The 15,043-nt window shown below is 36.7% G+C and overlaps 1 protein-coding gene across 2 annotated transcripts; it reads left to right on the forward strand.

The window, feature by feature from the left end:
- Positions 1-714: 714 nt before the first annotated feature.
- On the forward strand, positions 715-11,356 carry fgf17 (fibroblast growth factor 17). Of its 2 annotated transcripts, none has more exons than XM_023267130.3 (5): positions 715-1,404; positions 1,488-1,524; positions 1,704-1,881; positions 4,760-4,866; positions 10,890-11,356. In XM_023267130.3, exons 1-5 carry the CDS (start codon positions 1,373-1,375, stop codon positions 11,178-11,180), a joined length of 645 nt encoding a protein of 214 aa, XP_023122898.1. In that variant the 5' UTR covers positions 715-1,372; the 3' UTR covers positions 11,181-11,356. The 2 variants fall into 2 exon arrangements, with proteins under 2 accessions (XP_023122898.1, XP_035802677.1); XM_035946784.2 differs by having other exon boundaries at positions 1,737-1,881.
- Positions 11,357-15,043: the final 3,687 nt, after the last annotated feature.

Raw genomic sequence — 15,043 nt, forward strand, 5'->3', positions numbered from 1 at the left:
AGCTAATGATAACCAACTACGTGTCGATCATGCAAAGAGACACACAGACTTGCTGTTAAATCATCACTCACAATGCTAAGTGTCTGTTTAGGTTTCTGACTGGAACAATGTTGACCGTTGTTCCACAACATGAGAGCTGACTGATGGGTTGATTAGCTGACGTTGTCACGTAGCGAGACGTGACATCAACAAGTGGAATCATAGCTGCTGGCTCCTGTCAGCCAGTTAAAAGCAGATCAACATGTCAGAGATGCCTAACTGCTGCATTTTACTACTTTATTGCCCTCGACAGGGGTGACGGTGGTGGTGGGGTCAAGAGAACGTGAGAAGGGCAAGACGTGAAGGCACTTGAAGCTTCATGTTACACTGTTGTTCACAAACTTTGCCTCATCTGGACCCAGCAGCTACCAAAATACACAGACATTTTTGTCATATCATTCTCCTCTATTCTTTCTTTTCTGTTCCTTTTGTCTCTTTATCTTGTCTTCATTTCTCTTCTCTTGTCTTTTTTGTTTCTCTTCTCTAGTTTGGTCTTCTTTTCAGTATTTTCTCCCTTTTTCTCTTCTCTTCTCTTCTCTTCTCTTCTCTTCTCTTCTCTTCTCTTCTCGTTGATTGCTAATGATGAGAGGATGAAACAGACCTTTTGTCTACATGATTTGTTTCGGGCTCCTCTTACATGAGCTGGAAGTGTGACCAGTTAACAGCAGATAAAAGGGTGGATGGTGGGGGCTGGGAGGGCTGCTTTAACACCTTACTGCCATGCCCATAAGGTGCTGTTAGGCTCTTCACTTTTAAATACCCTTCATCAGTGAGGTACATTAAAGGCAGACAGAGAGACAGACTCAGAGGCATTTACCACTTTAATTCCAAGTCTCTGATGTAGAACTTGCTTTTTATTCTGCTACTTGTAAAAAAAAAAAAAAAAAAAAAAAGTTTTTCCCCCCTCACATCTGCGTCTCCTTATTAAATACTGATCAGGGCTCCTGTCTTCTGCTGTGCCCACCCACAATAGAAAGACTTCAGGGAGGGACTTTCGCCTTTAACATTTAACCAGTGAGCAGCCGGATCCCGGGGAGACAGAGGGCTTTTCAAAAGCTGAAACTAACCCCAGCAGCCTGCGCCGATCCTGGGAGCCTCACACTCCAGCTCCAGAGATGTAAAGACGAACCCACGGCTCTGAGCTTCCAGAGGATGTATGCTCTTGTGATGAGCAGCTCTTCACCACCCAGTCAGCTGGATCAGGGCTGTGAAGGGAAATAACTGCGAGGACATCAGAGTCTGTGTTGTGGATGGACAGGTTCAGGGATTTATTTACCGCTGGGATCTAGCTGCTCCAACATCCCTGTATTGATCGGGTGAACTAAGAAGGAGAATGTATGGAATAAACCAGCGCTGCATTTACATGTAAGGAGGCTGATGGGCTCCACACTCTCACTGTATGAGCAAAATAATTCTTTATAATCATTTCTTTATTGTTGCTTCTGCAGATCGTTCAACTTTTTCGTGCTGTGGTGTCACGCTCAGGTAAGAAGCTGTAGCTTTAAATTATTTCTGCAGGCTGAAAAGCTCCTCTGAATGTCAGACATGGTTAGTTTCACGTGTGGAGTTTAATATTACCCGATTCTGTAATAGGCTCTACATTTCTTTATCTCAGATTAGAAAGACACAATTATGTATTTTATTTTTCCCTTTGCATAAAAAAGGGGGAGAATCACCCGTCTCCTAATTTTAAGCAGTATGTGAGGACGCAGGGCGCAGTGACGGATCAGCTGAGCCGCAGACAGGTCAGGGTTTACCAGCTCTACAGCCGCACCAGCGGGAAGCACGTCCAGATCCACGGCAAGAGGGTCACCGCCACCGCCGAGGACGGGAACCTGTACGGTAAGAGCTGGACCCCGGAGCGCTTCTCACTCTGAACCCGCTTTTACATTTTGTTTTGGAATCTTTTACTTTATTAAAGGCTCATTCCAGAATATTGGAGGACATTTGGGCTTCCACATTTTTTTTGAAAACTAAACCTTTTCTTTTACAACTTCCTGCTTCATATTCATCAATAATAGGTAATAAACTATCAGTGCTGGACAGTGTCTCCAACACCTTCATCACAACACCAAAAGAGGAAGTATATTTTGGTAGAATGGTGTTCATCCCTCCTTTAGAGTCCAGACGCTTGGAGAATCAATGGGAAGCAGCAGTGGAGTTGTTTTGGTGAGATGTGGTAGTTCAATGTACTTTATGTTGGATTTTACTTCACTGTCATTCCAGAACTGGAGGACATTTGGGTTTCAAAATGTTTGAAAGATGAACCTTCTCTTTGACATTTTTTTTTGCTACATATTCATCAATAATAGGTAATAAACTATGAAAGGCTTGATTAGCTCAGCTTACACATCAATGGTAGCATTTTTATTCCATGTTTTATTTGTTTGCTAACCCTACTCTAATCACAGTAACAGGGTTGCTAATCCATGCCCAAGAGACAAACCGACTGATGGAAAACAGTCCAAAGAATTAGTCTGATCCTGATAATATGAGGTAGAATGAGACATTCAATCAAGGCTAATGATGCTATTAAAATATGAAAACTAGAAGAGAGGACATAGCTTTGCTCTACCTATTCTTTAGGAAAACAGTTTGATGATGTTAATTCCAGCGTATCATGTGATTCACTGTTTTCTTCTTCTACCAGCTAAAAGGTTATGCTAACATGTTGTGGGACACACATTCTGTGCACAATTAATATTTAAAATATTATGTTGATTAAAAAATGTTCCCACAATTGCAAGAGACATCAATGGAAAAAAACAATACCAAAAAAAGAAGATTTAAATTTCATTTTAACTGTTTTATAAGAGATTCAGTTTGGTCATCAGGGGGGTGGGACAAGAGAAAAATGGCATTTTTTGGGGAACTCCAGACTTTTTTGGTATTTTAAAAAACATTTTCAAATGTTCTTTTCACCTACTTTTTTTTCTTTTTAGATTTGGTCTCATGTCAAGAACATTTGCACAACTACTGCATGTTTTAGTATTTTGTACATTAATTATTTGAAATTTGATGGGCAGGACATAAAATGTCCTCCAATTCTGGAATGAACCAAAAAACAGCAACAAATGTTTAAGTGGGAAATGGACGCAACAGTTGGCGTTTTTGAGTTATGACAACTTCTAAGCAAACTATTCAGTTATTTAGCCAAATGAATTAATTCACTTCAACTTGATTTTGTAAAATTAATCAACACAGAAATTCCCCTTTAAATTATACACAGTATTAAATTATTGTAATTACCAACATTGCTATATCAACACAACTAATCAACACTACATTTGCAAATAAAGTGTTTTTTCTTTTCTGATTTATTGTTTTGCAACTATGCATTTCTTTAGGGTGGCGGTAAGAAGTCTCCTCAATTCCTTCTTCATGTGTATAATTAAAGAAGAAGAACACTGAACTTTACACTGAATGTATTTCCAGTAACTTCAAACTCTCTCAAATAGAAACCAAGAAGTAAAATTGCATAATAAGACAGATTTATAGTTACAACTATGTTTTATAATCTATTAAAAAAAAAAAATATGGAGCATTTTTTATGAAAATGGCACACATTGGGCTTCTTGAGCATGAGGATGCAAACACCAGTCCACTGTTTTAGATCACTGTTTTTACACCAACACCAATGATTTTGTACCTTTTTCGTGAATGGCAGTGAGGAAGGCTTGGAAATACAGGAACAAACCGGGAAACGGTTTCAAAGTATTTCTAAAGTGTAGCACCCAGAATATTTTCCCATCATGCTAATTAGAGTAGTCTGAGTATTTCCCTGTAACTTGTATGGACTGGGGATAAGAAAGAGACACAGACTGGGGCTAGTTTAGACTGATATTTATATTCTATTTTTTATTTAGATTTTTTAAGTAGACATAGGCCAGTCAGCATGAAGGAGCTCATAGCAATTCAGCCTCTAGTTAACCATCTGTTTACATTTGTGTTTAAGAATTGACTCAGCTTGGTAGATGCATTAATAGTCAACGATATGTTAGGAGATTCTTCCGAGGAAATAAGTAATACTCCTCAGTTTTGTGGTTCCTGACGGTACAGCCGCAGAGCCCCTGCTGGTGATTGACGTAACAACCAGCAGTTTCACCTCCAGCCCTCCATCCCTCCCCCTGTGAGGTGTTTTCATGCTTATATGTTAATTCAGCCTCCCTGCTGTATCCATGAAGACATCGTCTGGCGAATTAGCAGCTGATTAGGACAAGTCCTTTGTCTCTGTAGCTCCAATACACAAGGCCTTTGTAATGCCCAATGGACATAATTAACTGCAGGATAAAACCAATCGAGGATGTATAGTCTGCTTCCAGTGCAGCTCTTTAATGGTCAGTGATAACATTTGTTTAATCACTCAGCTTATTGACATTCAGTAGTTTAGAATGTCAGTCTGGACTGTCAGCTCAACAGAGACTGGGAAGTGGAAAACAACACTTCACATTCAAAATGATAATCAGTAGAAAAAGAAAAGTGAATTCAATACAAGCAGGTAGCACACACCCAGAAATGTTATTTACATTCTGCAGCAAACTGTCAGATTTCATCACAATCTAGTCTAAACAATACTAGATATTGACAGAAGGAAGTGCATGTGTGTCATTTTGTTGAATGAGATAGTCCATTATGCAGGAGTTTAGCAACCAGAAATGAGTGGGTGACCAGAGGTGACGTCTGTATTCTGTCCTCAGCTGCTTTCCTCTCTTTCTTGCAGCTCGTCTGTTTGTGGAGACAGACACGTTTGGCAGTCGAGTGAGGATAAGAGGTGCAGAAAGTGGACGCTACCTCTGCATGAATCGGAAGGGCAAACTTGTTGGAAAGGTAAAAGATACGTTTCCTGATTCTGTTAATTGGAGTGTGATTGGAGAGGCTTTTGGCTACAGAAAACACTTAACATTCATCGATTTCAAATTGAAGTCAAGATTTGAAATCATGCAAATACCAAATTGCAAAGACTGCCATTTAGCATATACAAAGTGTGGATATTAACCCTCTGAACACCAAACAGTTTCTGGGTGGTTTTAAACTTGTCACGTTGTGACTCACTGTGTGCTCATTTTTCACAGCAATGTACCTCAATGGAAACAGAACAATCGTGGCTAGAAATAAAGAGAACTCAAAAATGTTTCCGGTGCTACACTACCGTTCAAAAGTCTGGGGTCACTTAGAAATGTCCTTGTTTTTGAAAGAAAAGCACTTTTTTCAATGAAGATAACATTAAATGAATGATAAATCCAGTGTAGACATTGTTAATGTGGTAAATGACTATTCTAGCTGGAAACAGCTGGTTTTTAATGGAATATCTCCATAGAGGTACAGAGGAACATTTCCAGCAACCATCACTCCTGTGTTCTAATGCTACATTGTGTTAGCTAATGGTGTTGAAAGACTCATTGATGATTAGAAAACCCTTGTGCAGTTATGTTAACACATGAATGAAAGTGTGAGTTTTTATGGAAAACATGAAATTGTCTGGTTGACCCCAAACTATTGAACGGTAATGTATATAAGATAGTTATTATTGTCATAAATCAGAAGAAGGGAAAAAACTAAACTTGAATTTCTGTATTAAATATTATACAAAATCTACCAAACCTAGAATCAGTGTGTCCAACACTTCTATAATACCCACATGCGTTACCAGTACTAGAAAAATGGTGGTGTAAATATTTTACTACTTACACTTTTAATTTGCTTCTATACCTGTCACAAAAGTTCCTAACTTTTTGTTACATGGCTCCCAGCTGCATCATTTCTCTGTTCACCATTTGTTTTACTTTGTACAGAATCCTGTTTATGCAAATTGATCATTTTTGGGGAAATTTTAGACGTGACGCATTGAACGAAGCGATTTTGATGAAATATTACAATTCTAAACATCAGATCAGACCAGTAAACTGAAAGGTTCAAGTCTTTAGTTTCGCTCTTCTGTCTGAATAGTAATGTAATTTTCACAATTGTAGATAAAAGATAACTCACCTTTCAATCCCCCTGCCGGGCTATGGGGTGCAGAAGATTAAATGATGCAATTAATTTATATTTTATTTAGCTTAAGGTTGCCCAGTGATCAGTATATAATGTGGTTTGTGCTGCACACTGGTTCAGCTGAAGCCCAGTCTCATTTTTGAACAGCCACACCTCAAACATTTTGCAACACATTTGACCGCGGATTCATTGGCTTTATAAATGAAGTAATTTATTCATTCTGTCATCTTTTTTCTTTCTTCTGTGACAGTCAGACTTTTGATAGTGCCACATTACATCATTTTAATCTGTAGTACAGTAAATATTGAACTGAAGCTTGACTTAAGAAAAATCTCTAAATTAAATCGGAATATCCGTCGAAACTATCACAATTAGATCTGTTCCTCAAATCATGTAGCCCTGCTTTACGATGAATAAAAGCACTGAATTAATGCTGTTACAACAATGGAGTAAAGACAAAACGAAGTCTAAATGTGCTAAAATCAAGTATTCATATTTTATCGTTGCAAGGAGGAAGTGCACTGATCTTTGCAGATTAAAGCAGCGTGTATTTTAGACGTAACACTCTTGATCAAATGTACTCTGATGCTGTAAAAATCAGCCATGTAAGGTTTATACATATCAGCTAAACAGAAACATCTCCACACAACAGTTTGCGTCAGTTTTAATGTTTCTCAGGCTGCTGTCGTGGCTTCCCTTGAAAAAGAGGTCATTGTATCTCAACGGGACTGATCTGGTTAAATAAAGGCTAAAAAAATAAAATTAAAAAAGAGTAATGGCAGCTTCTACTGAAATTAGGTTCAAACAACAAACTACACCAAGTTTGGTGAAATAAGTTCACTACAATCAAGAGTATTTTAAAATACCACTTAATTATTTGTAGCATAAACACAAGTTTGAGCCGTATTTTTGTATTTTTGTTTAATTTAAAATTTATTTTTAATTTAAATGTACTTCATAACAAGAATTAATTTTTTAAAAAAAGATGTTTTCTCCACTGTTGAGTTGGTAGTGAACTAAAGTCTTGAACTAAAGGTGAAGAAAAACATTTTTATCAAACCAATTTCATTAAGTTACATCAGTTAACAATTCATTCTTATGTCAACAGAACCACTAACTTGATGTAACTCATCTAAATAAGTAAATAAGTACATTTTTTTTGTCTTGCAACAATGTTAAGAATAGGTCCTGGAGTTAGTTTATAGAGTGCCGCTATCTCATCTCTGGAAAACAGCAGGCGGAAATTCAGCTCTTATGGAAAAAATCTTCTTGGGAGGGCTGATCAGATTGCACATCCACTAAAATACACACTGCAGCTCGTGCAGCAAAGCTCCAGTCCATTGTCATTGTAGTGTCATAACTTGTCAGTCACCCCAGGACATGATGTACTACTGGAAAAAAGGAATGATCACAGGCCTGAGTGAGAGGCGCTCGGTCTTATTGGCCACGGCTGACATCAACAAGGGAAAAGTACCCTCCAATCATACACTGGCTGTGTGTTTGGTCACAGGTCAACTCTCCACTTCCTTCATGGAAATGGAAAAGATGGATTCACACATCTGGCTGACATGAAAAGTAATAAATCTCTTCTCTCATCGTGGTTTGGAGGTACTGGAACTGGCTGCTCTGTTTAGAGATAACAGTTAGTCTATCTTCAGAGAAAACTACCAGATCAACACAAGACAACACATGAAGTTTCTTTCTTTAGTGGGATCATTCTCAAAAATGTAGCTGTCAAGGTCTTTTTGAATTGTTTCTGTTTGTAGGTTTTTACATGTTAATCCCTCAAGCAGGTCCTGGGTGGGTTTTGTAGAGACAACTCAAAAGATTTTTTTGGTGCCGTTTAACAAGTTATAATGCCACAAATCCTTACTTTATTTTACACACAGAAAAAAAAACATGGAATCAGCATAGGCTGCACAGTGGCTCGGTGGTTAGTACTGTCACCTTACAGCTAGAAGATCCCTGGTTCACATCCAGGCCTGGATCTGGGATCTTTCTGCATGGAGTTTGCATGCTTTTCAAACCTGCCTGTGGGATTTAGGTTTAGGAGGGAAATCAAATACCAGTTATTGGTGTATTGCGGTACATAACAGTTACTCTCACAGTGATGCTTTCATTGCTTTACAATAGTTAACCAATGAAATCAACAACTGCAGAACAGTTCGAGGAATCTGAGGCAAAGTCAAATCAAAACTTTGCTGAAATGCCTTCATTTATGTTTTACATGGTAAATTAAAAGAAACTCCTCCAGTGTTGATAGGCTATTTCTCATGACTTATAACTGCTATGTAGTCTCGAGCCACAGGCAGTCCAGGAAGTTCATCATTATTTTCATATTTAAACAATTATTCCAAAAATAACAGCAAATACAGCTGCTGTTTCTCTGCTGCTCTGTAAGCTTTACTGAATATGACCTTTCAAGTGTCTGGCTTTTGATGATGTGAATAGTTATTGTAGCTAGCTTACAAAACTCAAGAAGGACCACAGAAACTAAAAGAATAGTTTGAAATTTAGAGCATATATTTGTTTTTTTTGTTGTTGTTGTTGTACTGATAACACTCTTGTTTCTATATAAAGCTACAATCAGCACCTGGAGCTTAGCTTAGCACCAGCTCTAGTGTGGCTCTGTTAAAAATGAGCAGAATTCTGTTGTGTTGTCATAGATACGTTATGTCATATTAAGCTGTTTTCCACTGCTGTGCAACTTTCAGTTCAGCAGTCTTCTCCATGCATGTGGTTGTGTGTATCGAGACATACGCTGTATTCATACTGTTTGAAGTAAAGTAAGTGGGTGAAACGCAAAATTAAATATTTTAATAATATGAGATGCCTGTTTTCAGATTTTCAGCTTATACGACATAAGCAGTAGTTACCTAAACTGAAACACAAAAAAGGCGTTAAATATCTTTCTTTAGATGAAATCAAAATAGAATACATGAAAGTTTGCTTGTATTAATTTAATTAGGACAAAAAAATTTGAACTTCATAATATTCTAATTACTTGTGATGCACCTGTATGCACACTGCTGCCGCTACTTTTGTTGTTATATTTTGTATTTAACTCGATGTCCAGCACACATCACTGTGTATTTTATGATCTAGTTTCTTGGCCTTCATCGCTGGTATATTTTTATTGACGAGGCAGTACGAGGGAAAATCCCTTCTTACCTTTGGAATTTTCTATCACTGATGAACAGCTGCCATAATTCTTGCTCATCTAAACGGCTGCTCTGCTGGGTCGCCTGGATTTGCTCTGAACTTCACAGACCAGCCTTCTTCTATTTGGCATCCTGGCCTGCAGTAACCTTAACATTACACTGCAGCTTCATCATTGTGTTACTGGCAGAATTTAAAGCTCCGATCAAAAGATATTATATTGATTTTTTTAATGCACTTTGTCCTATGTTTGTCTGTTGTTGTCCTGCTTAATATTCTAATCTTTCAGAACTCTGTGATGCCTCTTGACAAGGTCTTCTTTGGAAAAGAGACCTTAAACCTTTAAAGGGCACTCATTGAAATACGTTGAAATTCAAAATTTCAACCCTAGAATGTTATTGGAGGACACAAGACTTTAACTTTTTCATTTTAATGTTGAAATTCAAGCTCAATGAAGGTACCATATATGGTTCCTGGCCCATTAGTTGTTCTTACGGTAAAATTCCAGCAGCTGTGGTTGCCAGAATACTGCCTTAAAATTACGGTAAAACATTTTCTACATTTATGGTAAAAAATATGTTGATATTGTTGATTTTAGGGTTAAAAAACATGATTCATTCCATAGTTTACTGTAAAAAAAAGTTTTAACCTTTAAAAACATGAAAATTTACATAAATATTACAGCATTTTTCCATTATCAGCATAACAGTTAGTGTATTTAACATTTAATATGTGTATTTTAAACAAAAATTGCAGTTAAAACTGTCATAAATATTAAGGCATATGTCCGTTATTAACACAACAGAACATCAATTTGATCGGTAACAAACCGTAATTTTTACATGTCATATATGCAGAAATTGCCATGTTGCTTGTTATAAATATTGCAGAATGTTTCCATCATCAGTACACAATGTGTACATTTAACTGTGAAAAACTGTATTCTTTTTGAAAATTAAATGCAAAAATTGCAGTATTATTAAACATATTACGGCATTTTTCCATTAAAAACTGTGCAGGAGTCAAGGAAATGTATTTTTTTCAAGAGAAACAAAAACTTAAATACACACTTTTCTCCTGATTTGTTTACAGTGATTCAGTGTTACATAAACATAAACTGCATCAAACAGTTTTAGAGTTTACAGATTTTTACCATCATGTTTTGACAGTTTTTCACTGCAAAATGTACAAACATTTTTTTACAGAGTAAAATGTGTGACTTTCATCAACTAACAATGGTTAGTTCTGATGTTTGGCATATGGAAGTCCATCTTTTTCCAATTCTGGAGAAAAGAGAAGGTTTGATACGTTCCAGGCCTCTGTTGATTGGTCAAATGCCACGATGCAGTGTGCTGTAATGTAGGGTGATCTTCACTGATTGGCTGGGTGGAAACCACATGCTTCTCCACCTCACTGTGAGGTTACAAGTTACCAAATGATCCAAAGGAAGTTACCAAATATGATCACTTGCCGGATGAAGGGCTACTGTCAAGAAACATCCTGATTGAATAAATGTTAAATAAATCAAAGTAAAATTGAAGAGTGTGATATTTAAAGAATTGTGATATTGAATTAACTGGATATTGGTGATGTAGCTGCTTAACATAGTCCTTCCAATGATTGTTTTTAATTAATCAGAAGACATGTACCTGGTGTCTTCCATCTTTAACACATGAAACCTCTTCTGTCTGCTTTCACAGCCCAACGGCCGCAGCAGGGATTGTATCTTCACAGAGATAGTACTGGAGAACAATTACACGGCCTTCCAGAACGCTGAGTACGAGGGCTGGTATGTGGCGTTCACCAGGAAAGGGAGGCCCATTAAAGCGTCGAGGACGAGAGAAAACCAGAGAGAGGTCCATTTCATTAAGAGGCTACACACAGGCCCACCTCCCTTCCCCAACATGGACCAAAGCAAACACTTTGAGTTCATCCGATTTCCAGCCACACGTCGAGCGAAGCGGAACAGGAAATCACGTACCTCTTCCTAACGCGCAGCAAAAGCAATGGACTGATGACAGCTGTGATATAGGAAGAAACAGATGTGATTTTATTTTTGTATATTTTTGATAGGTAAAAGATGGCTCAAATGCAATCAATCTAAGGTAATATTTCTGTAAAATGATCGTGTGTAAATACTGAAAGAGAGTAAAGCAGATGGGTTATATTTAATTGTCCTGTGTGTCTGTGTGGATTGGTGAGAAGCTGCAAAGGATGAGGGGACGCTGTGACTGTAGGGTAGTTAGCACACGACTGCTATATCACAAAGACAACAGCCAATAACAGAATTATGGACGTATAAAGTACGGACTTTCAAATTTCGAATTACCCATAAATTTACATTCAGCTTTAACCTTGTAAAACCCACTGTTGTGGAAATGCAACATCAGTTTCAGTTTATATACATATATAAGTATAGATGGATGGATGGATGTATATATATATATATATATATATATATACACAAACACACAAACACACACACATATATATATATATATATATATATATATAATTTTTGCTAATCTTTTTTTTCTATATTTGGGTCTTACAGGGTTAAATAATGTTATACGTGGATGAAGTAGTTGATTAATCAAGAATTTGATTGAACTGAGCAAAGTTTCTCAAATTTGACTATTTATTTGTGTGTTACTTTTAGAACAAATTCAACCAATTTGGATTTGTGGCTCAATGAGAATAATGACAACATGGGCTCCAGGAAATATTAACCTGTTGTGTTTGCTGATTTTTGACATGGTATATACTATACAGATTTACTGATGATGATAATAATTGTTCTCTTATGATGGAATGATATGATTTGACCTGATCTGCAGTTTTAATATATGCAACTGCCTGACACACTGAGGAAAAAACCCTGAAAACTGAACTGAAAAAACAAACTTAAATAATACAGGTCTTAACAACTTAACTTTTTTCATTACTTCTACTTGAAAATTCTTTTCAAAGTTCAGTCAGTAACAGCTTTACAACTGTAAAGCTAAAGTGAACAATTCTGGGCCCTATGGATAAGAGACACTTAGGTAAAATTTGAATATAATAAGCCTCCTTGTTTGCATCAGCAAGCCACAGTAACATTCAAATCCTTCTAAATTTAACAATTTAGCAAACAAGGACCTTTGAAATGTTGCAAAAGTCAGGAAAATATTTCAATCTGACGTGAAATGTACACTACCGTTCAAAAGTTTGGCTTCACTTAGAAATGTCCTTATTTTTGAAAGAAAAGCATTTTTTTTCAATGCAGATAACATAAAATGAATGATAAATCCAGTGTAGACATTGTTAATATGATAAATGACTATTCTAGCTGGAAACAGCTGATTTTTAATGGAATATCTCCATAGGGGTACAGAGGAACATTTCCAGCAACCATCACTCCTGTGTTCTAATGCTACATTGTGTTAGCTAATGGTGTTGAAAGGCTCATTGATGGTTAGAAAATCCCTGTGCAATTATGTTAGCACATGGATAAAAGTATAAGTTTTCATGGAAATCATGAAGTTGTCTGGGTGACCCGAAACTTTTGAACGGTAGTGTATTTATTCCTAACTCGCATTCAGGCTATACTGACACTTAATGTTACCCACAGTGACGGGTCACCTTACAGATGCAGTCTATGAGGTTTTTAAAGGGATCAGTGATGTACTGAAATCTCCAAATTATTTTCCAAACTTGATGTCATAAATAGTTTATGATTTAGAGGGAAAGTTTTGGATTAGACCCTTACGGAATCTTGTGGCAGTGCGGGATGAAAACTCAGAGCTGGTGACGAGGAAATGGAAGACAAAAATAGACGATGATCTGCAGGCATGAGTCATGAGACTGCATTAAAACTGAATGTAGGAAATGTAATGCCAGCGTAATGAGATCTACTTTTATCACAATGACAGGAAAACACCTGACAGCTAACTGCTGGGAGCACACAAGTATTAAATATTTTAATTCAGTGAAACATTTGACCACTACTTAGGAGTTTCTAACAGCAACGCAACATATGGATTCTTATCAAATTGATCGGTTTGCTTTGGCAGTATGTGTAATTATACACTCAATTTAAAATGTACACACATATACGTAAGGAAAGCAGGTATACACACCACATCAGAAATAAAGCATGTTACAGTTTCACACCATGTATATAATAGAGTACTGCAATAACTACAAAGCTGAATAAAAGTCCATCCATCCATTATCTATACATCGTTAATCCTCATCAGGGTCATGGGGGGCTGGAGTGTATCCCAGCTGACTGAGGGTGAAGACAGGTTCACCTGGACAGGTAACAGTCTATCACAGGGCTACATATAGAGACAAACAATCACACTCACATTCACACCTACAGACAATTTAGAATCACCAGTTAACCTCAGCATGTTTGTGGACTGTGGGAGGAAGCTGGAGAACCTGGAGAAAACCCACACATGTACAGGAGAACATGGAGACTCCATGCAGGAAGATCTCAAGCCCATGCGGGGACACACCAGGGATCTTCTAGCTGCAAGGCGACAGTATTAATCACTGAGCAACATGCAGTGCTGAATAAGTTAAAAATTAAGATACACAATTAAAATAACAATGAAAAAAATGATAATGAAATTCTGTTGTTTTAAAGGAAAGGATGTTGAAAAGTAGATTTGCGAATGAGGATTTTGTAGAATATAATAAATTGTGACCAGATTTTAGATACTTGATAATTATGTGTACTGTATGTTGTTATATTAGTGGCATTAGGAACATGAGAACTATTTTACACTGAAAGAATAAATTAAAAGATGCTTCATCAGCATTTCTACAATAAAAGCAGGAGTCACACTTACAGAAAAATCACAATAATTTGACATGTGCAAAAAACCAGTGTAGTGCTTTTGCACATTTGAGATTTAATATGTGGAGACATATTAAAATCAAATGGGAAATATGATTTTGGAGTACTTTCATGGCATATAAATGGGAAACCAATGTGTGTTCTCATGGAGAACACTTTGGAATACACATGAAACCCATGTAAAAAACCAAGAAAGCACCTTTATTATCATTGCACTGACCAAAATGCAAGATCCCACTACAGCACTCCTGGAACAGATTGTGTTAAGCTTGGTGGTACTGGGTAGTATTGGTGGCATGTTTTCCAGATGTGAGCACTTCTGGAAAACATGAATTTCATGGGATGCAGCCACAATTTTGAACATCATGGATGGATGGGCTTGATCACAATGGTCTCTGGAAAAAGACGTCATTTTCTTCTTATTCTGTTTCCTGTTAAGATCAGATCAGATAAGACAAGACAAGATCATCCTTTATTTCTCCCCATGCCAGTGGAAATTCACATTGTTACAGCAGCAACCATATTTACATCAGCAAATGATAATATTATTATTATTATTATTATTATTATTATTATTATTATTATTAATAATAATAATAATAATAATAATAATAATAATAATAATAATAATAATAATAATAATAATAATAATAATAATAATAATAATAATAATAATAATAATAATATGTACTAGGATGAAAAATGAAAATGAATAAATACAGTATTGACACACTGTAGACAACAGCAATATAAAATGGCTTGAAAATAAAGTGCAAAGATGCAGCAGTGCAAGAATTGCTGTGCAAAAGTTATGATTTGGGATGAGGATGTGATATAGTCCAGTTTATGTTAACATCAGTGATGCTGATGTTGTAAAGTCTTCTAGCAGATGGGATGAAGGACCTGTGATAGCGCTCCTTCTTGCAGGGTGGATGTCTCCGTCTGCTGCTGAAGGAGCTGCTTAAAGACCCCACAGTCACATGCAGTGACCTATAATAATAATAATAA

Source organism: Amphiprion ocellaris, chromosome 6 (genome assembly GCF_022539595.1).
Source record: "Amphiprion ocellaris isolate individual 3 ecotype Okinawa chromosome 6, ASM2253959v1, whole genome shotgun sequence".
Taxonomy (NCBI): Eukaryota; Metazoa; Chordata; class Actinopteri; family Pomacentridae; genus Amphiprion; species Amphiprion ocellaris.